Source organism: Siphateles boraxobius, unplaced genomic scaffold (assembly GCF_051911475.1).
Source record: "Siphateles boraxobius isolate OS27281-9 unplaced genomic scaffold, OSU_SipBor_1 20, whole genome shotgun sequence".
In the NCBI taxonomy this organism is placed as follows: Eukaryota; Metazoa; Chordata; class Actinopteri; order Cypriniformes; family Leuciscidae; genus Siphateles; species Siphateles boraxobius.
This window is the reverse complement of record NW_027508811.1, coordinates 1,476,270-1,491,598: the sequence shown is the minus strand read 5'-3', so window position 1 is coordinate 1,491,598 and position 15,329 is coordinate 1,476,270. Positions and strand designations below refer to the sequence as shown.

Genomic DNA, 15,329 nt, shown 5'->3' with positions numbered 1-15,329 from the left:
CGTCTTTAATTTATGAAGCCTGCCCATGCTGGAGGGGATAGAGTTGGTTTTCAGGGGCGTATGAGGATGTTCAGCTTTTGCAGGAACATACAGTGTTCTGATGGTATAGCATGGCACTTTTGTACATGTTTGTACCATGGTATCAAATTATTTAGATATTCATGTGGCATGGTATTTATTAACATACCTCTCCTACATTTTAGTAGCACTAACACAACAATGAACAGAAAGAAATCAAGAACTTAGATACACAATGATAATGAACTCAAGGACTAACCGGTGTAGGAGTGATCGTGAAATAAATATCCATGGCAACTAATGACTTGGGGGAACAAAGGAACACAGGAAACAGGTAAATTAGAGAAACAAACTAAAGTCCATGAAAATTAACGTTAACATAGGCAGAACGTGACAACTCCAAGAATACCTTGGTACAATGTCTCAAAAATATGGACCAAATATGGATGAAATTGCAGGCGACAAAAAAGATATTGTGGCCAAGAATTAAGAATTCATTCACATGACCTATTTTTTATTAATTTATTTATTTGGAGGGGACCATGTACAATAAAGGCGTTCAATTGATGCTATGTAACATACTTAGCCAATGACTAATTTTAATATGCAATCCATTGGAATTATTCATTTGTTCCCTCATTTTAGGTACATGTTGCACTAATTTGTTCCCTTGTTTAGTTAAATCATGGCCACGACTTACAATAACTAAACTAAAACGAGCGAACAATTTAGGTGGGAACTTATTTAGCTCAGTTGTTGCATGTTTTAGTTAAAGTGCCCCATTATGCTTTTTTGAATATTACCTTCCATGCAGTGTGTAATATAGATGTTTATGAATGTAAAAGGACTGCAAAGTTTCGAAGATCAAAGTGCACAACAAACTTGTTTCCAGTTCAACGTGACAATGTAACACATTTGCATAATGCCAGCCTAATGACACAACATCTACTTTGACCCACCCTCAAACACATTAGAGGCCTGGAAGAGTTTGGTTCATGTTGTTCATGTAGAGAAGACGTCTGACCAATCAGAGCAGAGTAGGCCCATGGAAAGGAGGGATTTAGAGATTATGAACGAACCATTTTAAGACTCTTTGAGAAATGAGGTGATGCTGCAATGTATATTATGAGAAAATTAAACTTGGAGGCAAGTAAACCTCTTGTAGGTGACCTCCAAAACAAAATTAGGAACCTTTAAAATAGCATAATAGGGGCAATTTAAATCATGGCCAAGACTTACAGTTACCAGATTAAAATGAGAACTAAAATAAACTAAAATAAAGAAACAAATTACTAGAATGTGATCATGTTGTAACTAAAACGAGGGACATAATTACTACAAAATGGCCACGATTTACCTAAAATTAGGAACAAATTACTACAACGTTGCCACATTGTAACTAAAAGAGGTTGTGGGAATTAATTCTTAATTTGTGGTCTTGATATCTACAAAACTCTTTACAAAAACACATACTTTTTGTCATTGATATGCCTGCTTACAATTCAAGAGTTGTGAGAGTCTATTAATCCCATTAAACTCTTGTGCGTCAAATAACCTTGTGGGTCATTTAAAACAGCATAAGTATTTTCACCCTTGAGTTCAGTAAAGATTTACAGCCAGATGTTGTTGGATTCATGCAGTTTCTGAACTGCACTGTTATACTTAGATTGAAAAGCTGTACTCAGCATTACTTGGAGCCCAATTCTGGATTAAATTGTTGGCAAAAAGCAAGTCGAGGGCTTGCAGAAATGACGTAAAGGGGAGATAAGGCCAGAGCATGAAAGAGCTTAGTTCACATCCTAAACTTTATAGTTTTATGACTGGGAGATAAACGCTAGCAAAGTGCAGAGTCCAAAGGCAGGACCTTAAGGGCAGCTGATAGCTCTTTTCTTTAAGAGTTTACTGCTTCTGTGTGGCAAATGCTACAGATTCAACAAGGCGTCTCTCCCAGGTGATATAATGTCATGCCATTACCAATGTCACTACAAAAAAAAAAAAAAAAAAAAAAAAAAAAAAAAAGAGAGAGAATGGGAGTCAACAAGACACAAAATATTGAGTCTTACTGAATGGAAAAAAGGGTTGTGTATAAAAGGCATTGTTTAGGTAACCTGAAAAGCTGGAACATAGAATGACAGTCCTCCGCCCCGATTACACCTCTTATGTTATGCAATACAACGATAGATTTGCATGTAAAAGCCTCTCTCCTCTCAGAAAAGTTAGAAGCTCATGTTCTCTTTTGGGTTTCAGGCTGTTTGGATGGCTCATATATCATACTTGACATTGAAGTATTAGGTTGAAACTTCCTAATCTTGATAGCACACGTCAAAAACCTCCATGAAAACATTGGGCCCTATTTTAACGATCTAAGGCCCTGTCCACACGGAGACGCGTTTAGCTGTAGGCCTATAGGCTATACAAATTTTTTATCGGATCGGCGTTTCATCCAGACGGATCCGGCGTTTTGGGAGACTGAAACCGCTATTTTTTGAAACCGGGTCCCAGGGTGGATAAATCTGAAAACGACACCCTTGCGTCTTCGTGTGTACGGCCAATCCTTATATTTTGTGAAACGATGATGTCAACACCCCACGTGTCGACTACTCAGACGCGCTAAATCAGTAGCCTAACATCAACAACAACTGGGACTACTTGCTTGAGTTCATGCTGCAGAAGCTACTGAGCCTCATTTCTTTATTTATTATTTAGGCCTACTTTAATGTATATTTATTTCTTAATTTTACTTCTTTATTTATTTCTATTTATTTCTATGATATGATGCTTGTATTTTGTCTGATTAAGACATTTCGGATTTTGTAGGGATGGGCATTTCAAGCAAAAATAATATTCAACGATCGCTGGGAATTATTTGATTATTATTAAAAAAACGCACCCTGCCCCCCCCATGCTCAACGGTAACACGGCGTTCGCTCCGACATTAAATTTCTCTGTACTGTAGGCCTACATATTGTTGCCATTAAGAAAAGTTAGTTTCATATTTATGTTTAAATATTATGTTATTTTTGTCCATTTCATATAATATATGATTAATATGAAATAAAATGTTGATTATATGAAAAGTTAACAGCGTGAGTAGCCTAATCATAAGATGCGCAATATCGAGACGCATCATTTTGACCACTTCATTAAGTTTTGTTTTGTATAAAGCTTTTCTTTAAAGTGAATTTCATTTTGTATAAATTGTATCTTAATTTTAATCAATGTTTCATCAACCAATTTCCTGGATTTAATAAATAAGAAGCAAATATAGCAGCCTAGGACATGGAGGCGCCGACGCGATATAACTTGCATCGCACGTGAACTGGAGCTTGTCTCATAAATGAACAGAAACTGAGAAACATATCTAAGCTTGAAATGTCTACTTTTAAACAAAACAATTCAAAACGAAAAGAAACAGACAACTCTAATAATCCATATGAAGTGCGCATTTTTTATAGGCACCTTCACAATACTGCGAAGGTGGCGAGTCAGCATCGTCACAGAAAACACTAGTTTACTAATAAACAATTAAAATGTCCCCTTGCTATATTTGACACATTTATAATGATTAGGCTATTTGCCGGTTATTTGTGGCAAGCTTTATGCTTTAGCTAACTAGGCTTATCGAATATCGTGACTCATCTCTATTTTGTACCAGGCCATTTATGGTTTTTCATATTGTTCAATAAAGTTCTTGGTAAAAAAAGAAAAGAAGCTACTGTGCCTAATATTACATACTGAATGTTATTGTATCTATATGATGTCTATGGTATACACATGGGTATAGAGCACGAAAGGTTTATGCGCAAGTCTTCTTCTCTGTTTTTAGTGTATCTGTGTCAGAAATACAGCGCCTCATACTGGTCTGGCATGTATACTACATCGGTTTGAGTCGGTTTCAGTGGTTTCGTGTGTACGCAAATATTTCTTGAGACGACGCCGTGTTTGCGGAATTTTTTTTTAGAACGAGAAAAAAAAAGATCGGATAGGGACAGCTCTGGCTTCGTGTGGACGTGGCCTAAGTGCATGGTCTAAAGCGCAGGGCGCACATGCACTTAGAGAGTGTCCGAATCCACTTTTGCTAGTTTAACGACGGGAAAAATGGTCGGCGCAGCCAACGTATGGTCTAATAGGGTTGTCCCTATTCTCTTAATGAGTAATGGGTGTGTTTTGGATGTAACGTGAAATAAACCAAAAATACAGTCTCATCTCCCATTACCTTTAAAAGCAAGTTGTGCTCGCGCCATGGCGGATTCGCTATTTAGGCTACATGGCGGAATTTGCAAGCGGAAAGACTGAACGCTTCTCTAGCGGGAAACGGATCAGCTCATGCGCGAGGTTAAAGCGCGCAAGCAGACCATCTACAGGACATGCCGGATTCCACCATATCTTTATGTACACAATATTAATATTTTACATTGTAATCCTTTTATTTTTAATATTTGGATAGTTTGTGTGCTGCGGTGCGTCCCTGTGTGTGCACCCGCATATAGGCTCATATTCCTAATGCGCCCTTTAAATAACAAAAATATAACATTGACGACTTTAGACCAGGTTTTTGTTGGTCAATGTTGTCTTTTTCAGTTGCCTCAAAATAGCAAAGCACCAACAATGCGCCTGAACACACCTCGTTTTCAGACCATCACACAGATGGGCGCAAATGCATTTGCTATTTAACCAACGTGGTGTAGGATGTGAAAGTTGGGCTGAAATGAGCAAAAAACACTTGGGTCGCGCCTGGCACCGCATTGGGCCGGATGTATGATAGGGCCCATTACATTATTTTTGCTTGGCGTCTTAAAGACTAAATATAAAAGATGAATAAATGCAAATATCTGAATTTGAATTAACTGACCTCAAACAGAAACAGTTACTATACTGAAAACATTTTTGAAAAGTTCATGTCTGCTTTGTGATACAACTGATGGGTAACTGTCAATAATGTCTGACTACTCTATTCAGAAGACCGAATTAAAAGGACCTGGAGGTAAAATAAAATTAATCTCAAAATATTTTTTTACAAGCTAATATTGTATTTATAAAGTCAGTCACAACAATATAGAAGCCCTAAGAGTCCACAAATGAATACGAGGGTTACATATTTAAGTTTAGTGTGTTAATGCTATGCATTAACACCCAACATTCATTCCTAAAGCCAGAATGTTGGTGTTACCTAAAGAAATAGGCTGTAGAGTTTTTAAACAAATAAAAAACAAGTTTTGCAAGGCTAATAGAGGAAAATGAAAGTCAAATGAAGGTAGTGAGGGGCTGATCTGCTGATGGGGAGAATTGAATTGGTTTATGACAACAATTACTGTTGAAGAGGATGGGAAGGGTTAGTGATAAGGATGGTTGAGAGAGGAGGTGGGGTATAAAGGGAGGGAGAAAGGAAAGTGTGCATGAGGCTGCTGCCCTGCTCTTGACCCCCTCTCCCTGTGCGGTCCTTAATCTGCAGTGCAGGGCTGCAAACAACTGATGATCTCATCTTGCAGGGCGCACACACACACACACACACACACACACACACACACACACACGCACACGCACACACGCACACACACACACACACACACACGCACACACGCACACACTCACAACACACACACACACACACACACACACACACACACACACACACACGCACACACGCACACACTCACACACTCACACAGTCACAACACACACACACACACACACACACACACACACACACACACACACACTCACAACACACATACACAACACACACAATGCACACACTCACAATGCACACACACACACACACACACACACACACACAACACACACACACACGCACACACTCACAACACACATACACAACACACACAATGCACACACTCACAATGCACACACTCACAATGCACACACACACACACACACACACACACACACACACACACACACACACACACACACACACACACACACACAACACACATACACAACACACACAATGCACACACTCACAACACACACACACACACACACACACACACACACACACACACACACACACACACACACACACACACACACAACACAACACAGTGCACAAGTGCAGGTGTCTGCCTGGTGCCTGTTGTGATTGACTGTCTGCCCTAAAAGGACAGAAACATACTGCTGCCACCCAGGGGTGAAATGTACACACTACACTTTCACAACACTAATACATAATCACTTATTCAGTAGGCTAACACATGCTCATTTACAGTGGGGACAAAAATTCTGAGACCATGTTAAAAAGTTGCAATGAATGAAAAATTGAAGTATATTCACAAGTGGTCTCATGCTTTTAGAGCCCACTGTTGTAAAAATCATGTTTCCTTAAACCAGCTTATAATCAGTTTACGTCCATAACTCTGTTAAAAAAGGTGATTTTTGTTCATTTTATTTAAGGAAAAGTACCTTTGGGTGTACAAATATCATAACCGATACAAAGTATTTGACAACATTTGAGTGGTTTAATGATGCCATATGTTTGACCAGAAATACATATAAGATCTTTGACTAATGTGCAATATATTATTGACCATTATTTCACATTCTGTAAAAGAATCACATAAAAATGTAATAATTCATCCCCAAAACAAAGAGGGAAAAACAAATATTAGACACATTTAACATTATTTAATGGCATTTAAACACATTTTACCACAATTCATATTACTATAATGCACCCAGACCTTTTTAAAATTTTGAATGGTCCTAAAACGGGCTTATTTTCTCCAAATGTATCCTTATTTCCAGCAATACCTGCCACTGGTGTTCAGATGTTTCTCCTCTTATTTGACTATTTTTAAACCATAGCTTCTTTTTAAGGTCAGTGCCACAGAAGTGCAACTAATGTGCGTCAGTTGATAATTTTAGTGAGATCATTGCATATTTTTTTTCTTCTTCTTCTGCATATGTTTGGCACTCTTTCACTCTCACATGGGACTTTAAAAGTCACCAGTCTCTTTTTAGTAAAAATATTACTGTATTGGGATTACCTTTAAACACAAATGTACTGCATCTGCATTAATGCTGGATGAACCAGACAACACAAGCGCACTGGGCCTGTGTTATCGATACCGACGCTTCTGTCGTGGTGTGAGGTTGTCAAGGATACGTGGGCTGCAATGGGTGTTATATTGCAGGGAGGGATCTTCAAAGTTGAACGGAGGGTTGAACTGCTCCTGAATGTACTCGGGCAGCAGGTGAGGAATACTTGATGGCGAGAGAGAGAGAGAGAGAGAGAGAGAAAGAAAGAGAGAAAGTTCAGATCCAGCATTCACAGTGGATGCACTGCAAGGACACAGACTGGTTGGTTTATATGCTTAATTATAATAAGAAGCAAGTACTAAAATTCTGTATTATGAATTTTTAAGGCCAGACAAGTAATTTGTTGAGGTCAATTTGTAAAGAAAGACTACACACCTGTGCACATATATATTCAAACGTGCATATAGACACACTTATAGACACGCTATAGACTAAACACGTAATACGCATGTGCGCAGATTCACGTTTTTTGAAGTTTACGCGGAAATGATAACGTTTAAAAAAAATCAACACTTGCACTTTGGAACTTATTTCATGGTTTGAGTTCTCGAGCCACCAGGCACTGTTGTTGTGCAAATGAGCGGCCGGAGCTCTTAAGGGTTTTCTGTTAGAACGGTGTCGTGTTACCGGCCCCTAAGATAATAACTAATGATCTTTGCAACGGAAGTGATTCAATCAAAACTAACTTTGGCTGGACAATAACGTTATTCTAGAACTGCTGTAAAGCCAAAACAATCTCTGTTACTTTAATTTGCTATTATCACTGTAGAGCTACTTTAAAATAATATATATTATATTGTTTCAAAGGTATATAAATGAAGGTGACTTGACTTAAGATTGCTTTAAAAAATCCTCCACAATGTCATTGAATGTGTGATGAGGACACTCACTCCCCAGTGATGGTTTTCTTTCGTGAGCAGCAGCAGAAACAGGCGAGGGCCGCCAACAACAGCAGCAGCAGGAGGGGGATACCGATGCCCAGGACCAGACCCAAAATTAATGCCTTTTTATCTTCCATAGTCTTACCACTGGACGGGTCTGTGCTGTTAACACTGTTCCTGTCTGAGAAGGTGGAGGAGGATGGAAAAAAACACACATTTTTATGACAATCTAATGAGTAGATTCAAGGTCTGAAGACTTTTCTCTGGTGATGCTCTTACCAAATATGCATGACTGTGACCCCTTCTTTAGATCAGTGCCATTGCACACACACCTGTAGCCACCATAGGTGTTTACACACTGGGATGTTTTTGAACATGGAGCCTCATTTGTCTTGCATTCATCAAGGTCTAAATAAAACAAGGAATACAAAGTCTAAAGACAAGGAGTAGAACTTAAGCAGTCATAAGCACAGTGGAATTAGAGGTTCACGTCTTATATCTAATACAATACCACAATTAATTCGGTCCCCAAATATGATTGGTTAAACAATGTTTCAAGATAATACAGTTCAACAGCACTGTGGCCTGTTAGCAATGTTTTTTTCTGTGTTCCAGAGAATTAGTGGTGTTAGTGGTGGGGATTTTTCAGTAAATCTTATATTTTTTACGCCAGAAGGTGGGGAAAAATTAATGTGTTAATGAGTGAGTCATTGAATCTTTCACTCAAGCGGTTCATTTAAAAACACTATGGTTGCATCCAAAATCATATACTCTCTGAGTAGGTACTTATTTTGAATAAGCATGTTCTATTAAAACATGAATGTGTGTAGTTGGAATGTAATACAGACACACTACATGTATATTCGCCATGTTGTCATTATCATGTGATCATAACATAACAGTGTCAATTGCATCATTTCACTGCCATTAAACAATTCTTTCCTGTGGTCTCATGGGATGGTAAAGTGCCCATTGTATATGCAATTCAAAATCTCGCCGGAAGTATTGGGTCACCCGGGTACTTTTTGCCTACTCTTTTATGAGTACTGTGAATTTAGACATACTACTCTTTGCACATACTGTTTTTCACCTACTATATAGTAGTGAAGTATGTGATTTCGGGTGCAGTCTTCATAAAAGACTAATTAAAACACTCGAACGATTTGTTCAAAAACACAGATTCATTCAGGAACAAAAAATATTTTCTTTATGAGGGAGTCGTTGAATCATTCACTCAACCGATTTATTCAAAAACAACCATTCATTCAGGAACAAAAGTTATGTTCTCAAACCGTTCAACAATACTGATTCATTCAGAAACAACACTACTCTCATACCCCTTTTCCACCAAAGCATTTTGAGAGCCGGTTCGGAGCCGGTGCCTACTCGCATACCAATTCTTTGTGTTTCGACAGCCAAAGAACCGGTTCTCGGCCAGGAAAACTGGTTCCAAAGCGGCACCAACTCTTTGCTGGACTAGAACCGTTCTTTTACCACGTCATGCTTACGTCGGGAGCTGGCAGCGGGGTTTAGATGTGTTCTAAACGTCTTCTGACCCCAATATAGGATCGCAAAGCCAGGAGAAACATTTAAAGAGCTCTTTTCCAAAACGCGATAAACGCCTTGAAAAAAAAAAAAAAGTGTACTGAACCTATTCACTGCTCCATGAACGTTTCATGCCAAACCGCTATATTTCCTTGTTTAAAATGTACTGCAAGATGCAGTTCCTTTCCAAACCGGGATAAGCACCGAACCTGTTTTTAGCCTAAACATGATAGATCCTATTGACTAATCAGAATTCGGTGAACGTTCTACGCAATCCAGCAAAGAACTTGCCACAAAGAACCGGCAAAATTAATGATTATGCATGAAACATTTTAATTGTTTATTAATAAACTAGTGTTTTCTGTCAGTATCGACTGAAAAGATAAAGTTGATGATGCTGACTCGCCATCTTCGCAGTAGTGAACGCGCCTAGAGAGAAATGCACACTTCATACGAATTAGCCTACATAAGCAGAGAGTTGCCAATTTCTTTTCGTTTTTGTTTGTTTAGAAGTAAAAATTTCAAGCTTTCTATAATTCTCAGGTCTGTGAGGCAAGTATCGCTGTGTTTCGGTTTCATTTATGAGACGCGCTCCGGTTCACGCGCCTGCGCCTCCGTGTCCTGTCTTGCTTCTTATTTATTAATCCAGTCAATTTGTTGATGAAACATTGATTAAAATTAAGATACAATTTATAAAAAACGAAATTCACTTTAATGAAAGGCTTTCTACTAAACAAAACTTAATTAGTGGTCAAAATCATATCTGACCCATTCCAAATGTTTTCCGATTTTCGAATAATAATAGAATAATACCCAGCGATCTTCGAATATTATTTTTGCTTGAAATGCCCATCCCTACTTTTGAATATCGTTATCATTATTGAATATTTTTAATAATATGTTTTTCATGCATATGTAGAGGACAAATTGGTCCTACTTGTTACAGGTTTGATACTTTACTAAAAATGACTCTGAATGTATTACTAAATAACTTAACGACCGAATGACTATTAGCCTAGATGTGTTACTAAATTTAATTTATATTAATTTATAGTATGAGCCCCTGATTATATGTTTGCTTGTTCTCTTGTTTTTCTTTTAAAACAAACCATACATTTTTGAAAAAAATGGATGGATTTATAGCGTTTGGAAAAAAACAAAATTAACATTGAATTTATCATAAACAATATTGTTGTTTGATTTAATAATCATTGTTCAACGTGTTCAGAATGAAAAAAACAAAAACATTTTAACAGGATTAATTGAATATTCACAAAATGTGTGGGTCTAGGTAAAAAATGTAATTTTCCTGAACTATTGAAATGGATTTATAGCGTTTTGGAAAAGAGCTAATTTGCAGGAAGACGATGAGGTCCACCATTGTAATTGTTATGCTTGAAGTTGGCGCAACAAGCGTTTCTAGTATGGCGACGTACACAGTGACGTAACAACGTTGTTCGCTCATTTCGCTGGCTCTCTAGTCCGTGGAAAAACAAACAGGTTCTGAGAAGGTTCGCAAGTTGAACCAGTTCTGAACCAACTTTGAACCAGCACCAGTTCCGAACCAGTTCTTTTTTGGTGGAAAAGGGGTATCAGTTGCTTTGAGACACGCTGCAGTTAATCCTACTCTGGCCTTTTTTCCATTGGCAAATTAAAAATAGACCAAGTACTTGGCAATACTGTGTCTAAAATATAAAGCTATTCATTGTTAACTTCAATATTCACAACAAAAACTTGTTTATTGAATTCATCTATAAAAGAAATATCACTCACAATAAGGCTGAATGTCAGGTCTGATTAAATATATAATGTGATTCCACAGAACATTATAAGTGTTCCACAGAACTGTGTAATAAGTGAAAATAACATATTTCATTTTCTTACCCTCCACATAAGCTGACCGGATGCCGTAGTACTGTCGGACTCTGGAAAGGTAGTCCATGACATACCAGTGCGGCGTGTCGCTGGACACATTGATCCTATACTCGCTCAGCCCGCCTGCTAATGCTGAATCAGGAGCTATAGCACTGGCATTGTAGAACTTATTCTGGAAACCCAGTGACAGGATCTTCACCAGCTGCAGAGAATGCAGAAAAGTTAACACTAAACACAGATGAAGTTAATCTGAGCTGCAGAGTTTATGGCATGACATGTCTTTGAATTTATCTGACATTTATCTGATTTATCCACACACTGACCAGACTCAGTCCCTGTCCAGACTCCTGATTTCCCCAGTCCATGGACACGTTAAAAACATTCCATCCTGGAAAAAAAAAGACATTGATGTTGGTCTCTCCTAAAATATGAAATCCAGGGTGTGATTTGCCGGTGGGAAGGATTTCCCTGCCTCTGCTTTTGGTAATATGGCGAGGTAAGTTTTCCTACCGGCTTATAATAAAAGCACTATCCACCTTTTTCCTATGCCCCATAATGCTTTGGGTGAATTATGGGAGTAACTTTTGTTAAACGGTAAACAATCAGCGAAAGGTTCACTCAGTGAATTCAATATTAATAATTTTGGAAACAATGAAATTATATTATTCTATTCACCCTTCAACCATTGAACATTAAAAGGAATTTAAAAGCATTAACAAATTACTACAACAGACAATGAATAACCCCAAAAGCTTGATTCTTTCCAAAGCATTATTACGGACGTGTTAATTATCATTGTAGTAATATATGTCTGTATTACTTTAAAAAAACGAGAGATTCTTGCATTCTACTGCATTCGAGTGAATTATTCATGGGATATATCGTAAATTTGCGCAGTATGTTCTTTTTTTCATAGTGTGGTCTGTGGTCTACTAAAAAAAGAAAAGATTCAGGAGGAAAAGAATGCAGCGACTGAAAAGAGCTCTTGCCATAGATATTCTTGTTAACTCATGTCACATTCAAATGTCAAGCGCTACATTATTCTCCTGACATCTGAAAATAGAACATGAAAGACATTTTTACAGCTCATTCAGTGAAACTGACGGATAATGATTATTTGTAGTACAATCTTATGATTTGAAATGATTTGTTTAAGTCTTTTTGAGTGGAACTTTCCACAAACTGGAAGTGCCTCCCATTTTCTAAAATGCAATAAGTGTGTTAGGAAAAAGGTGGATAGCTGGGATGTCCAATCCTGCTTCTGGAGGGCTACAGTCCTGGTGAGTTTGGCTCCAAACACACCCGAATCAAGGTCTTCAGGACCTATTAAGTCTTTTAGGCAGGTGTGTTGGAACAGGTCGCAGCTAAACTCTGCAGGACGTCGGCCTGGCAGGAGCAGGATTGGACATCCTATACTACAAACTCTTCCAAGTGGAATGGTAAATAATTGGATTAAAGGTACACTATGTAGGATTTTTGCAGTAAAATATCCAAAAACCACTAGGATAGTGTTAAATATTTTGTTTAGTTGATTACTTACAATATCCCAAATGTTTCAAACAATTTGTAAATCGTGAGAAAATTGCGATTTTAACCAAGGAAACGGGGCATGTGAGAAGGGGTGAGAAGTCGCCAGTCAATGACGTCATATCCGCGTTAGCCTCTGATGCCGCCAGGTTTGACCTCGTACTGCCATAGTAATCATGGCGACAGACGTTAACAACTGGCCCGTTATGCCTAGCAGGATGCTCACGCGGTTGTTGTTTTGTTCAAACATTTTGGACCATGGCAAGCAGACTTTGAGACAAAAAGAGGATTAAAACGAAGATCAACATCTTTCGAGATGCCGAGAGCTCCACGTCTGCGACTAACTTCGACTTGACAGAGGACTTGACTTCGACTTGACAGAGTGTTGCATGTACTTTTAGACAGGTGAGCAAATGTACATAAATAAATGTAATCAATGTTAATCAATGTTATTTAATTCAACATGATGAAATGTTAGAATATGATCTGTATGTTATTCTAATGTTGATCTAGCTTAACGTACCTAGTCTCATACAGCCAACACACAACCTAACTAACAACATTAAACACACTCAAATGCCGTTTAGTGTGATAGTGTAACTGTTAGAGCATGTGAAACAGCGCTGCGTTACCTCGGGTTTGATTCGTCTAATAAACTGACCTGTGTGAGTATTAATTCAGCACTTGCGTGTAGTTCGGTAGAATGAAATGTCCTTATTTTTTATATCTGCAGGACTCGCATTGCGTGTGGCGCTGGTATACGTCTAGCAATCGCGCCCTGCTTCATACCACAGTCATGTTAAAAACATCAATGTATATTCACTCATCCATAAAAGATCCATCAGCTTTACCTCAAGATCCATAATTCAGTTTAATGTGGAATATACGTCATCAGTATACGCCTTTGTTATTGTAAGAGGTTAGCGACCCCTGCTGGCGAAAAATCCTTGCATGTTGTACCTTTAATATTATGTTATCATTTTAGGTTTAATTTATTTAAATGGCAGGTTAACAGTTTTACTAGCCATTGCCATCCTCGACAGGACACGAGAATTTCTATAGTCAGCACAAACCATGTCACTGCCACCACTCTTTCAAGAGACCAAAACAGATTTTCATTTTATCTTGTGTTTTTTACAGCTGATAAAGTGTGATACTATTACTAATCCTAGATTAAGACAGAAAGATAATACAAATGTATTGGGATAGAGGGTTGAAATGTGTTAAAATGTTTAACAGCTTATCTTAATACCTCTTGGGGCCTGTATTTTTTATAAATAAATGTATAGCAAGTTAATTGTTAAAAAAAAAAAAAAACAATTCTCATAAACTTAGTTTATGAGATAACAGTTATAGAAACCACGAAAATTACACTGTATTTCTACATTGTCTAAATTCCTACATTACAATTTCAATGATGGCATTCTAACTCAAATATTCACCCCCTAATCTTTTAACAAATACCACCCTGATGAAACCTATAATATTTATATTATATATATAATTTAGTATAATATAATATATATTATAATATTAAAAGTGAAATAATATACAGTCTTACCTGTAGGATTAGCAGATTCACCTAAAAAAAGTAAACAAAAGTTTTGCATATTTTTTACATAGATGCTATAAAATGTAAATATAACTTATAAATATTATTTTTCAGTATACAAATAAAATACAAATTATTGTATTAATATTTGACACCAAAAATATAAAAACTGATATAATCCTAGTTTAATATAATCATAAAAATCTTGCTTAATGTATTAAATATATTTGTGCATATGCCCTTTATTAAAATATTATTATTACATTGCAATAACCTCTAAAGCATTAACACATGTTGAGCAGCAGATGTGCTCAAGGTGCGTTGTTTTGTCTATCATGATACAAATCAATTGTTTAAACTGATTCGAAGACTCAAAATGTTTGTTTCTTCAATCACTTACAGTACCTGGGCATGGTAAATGTAAAGTTCAAATTGTGTTGATGACTCAAGAAATGATGATTTTTGAGATATTACTGATTCAAACCACTTACCACAGCCATCAGTATCTGTGGTGTTCTGATAACGGCATAAGCACCGCACTGATCCTGGCATGTTCACACATTCAAACTTAGCACTGGGACAGGCTGAGGGGTTCAGACACTCATCAATATCTGTGGGTAGAATAAAACATACTTGAGTGCAAGTGTGTCTTAAAGAATGCCTGTGAGCCTATGAATCCATGTGGCATACCTGAGCACTCTTTTCCATTGCCAGCATAGCCACGCTTACATTTACATGTATAGTTGTAGCCAGTGCTGGTGCAGTCTGCCATCTCATGGCAGGGGAAGGGGAACGGAGGGAGGCAGAAGTCTGTGGGACAGAGTTAGATTAACTTTAAAATTCTATTTCTTGAATCTCATTGGATGCACAGC

General features: G+C 37.5%; 1 protein-coding gene across 1 annotated transcript in view; it reads right to left on the bottom strand.

Annotated features, from left to right (window-relative positions):
* Window positions 1-6,408: 6,408 nt before the first annotated feature.
* LOC143744728 (uncharacterized) overlaps window positions 6,409-15,329 on the bottom strand; it is a 28,163-nt gene continuing 19,242 nt past the window's right edge. The window contains exons 18-25 of the mRNA XM_077236360.1: window positions 15,148-15,267; window positions 14,949-15,068; window positions 14,467-14,487; window positions 11,702-11,766; window positions 11,388-11,580; window positions 8,238-8,366; window positions 7,968-8,139; window positions 6,409-7,242 (exon numbers count right to left, since the gene is read on the bottom strand). Of these exons, the coding sequence (XP_077092475.1) occupies window positions 7,098-7,242; window positions 7,968-8,139; window positions 8,238-8,366; window positions 11,388-11,580; window positions 11,702-11,766; window positions 14,467-14,487; window positions 14,949-15,068; window positions 15,148-15,267 (965 nt within the window). The 3' untranslated portion in view covers window positions 6,409-7,097. The remainder of the gene's footprint in view (window positions 7,243-7,967; window positions 8,140-8,237; window positions 8,367-11,387; window positions 11,581-11,701; window positions 11,767-14,466; window positions 14,488-14,948; window positions 15,069-15,147; window positions 15,268-15,329) is intronic.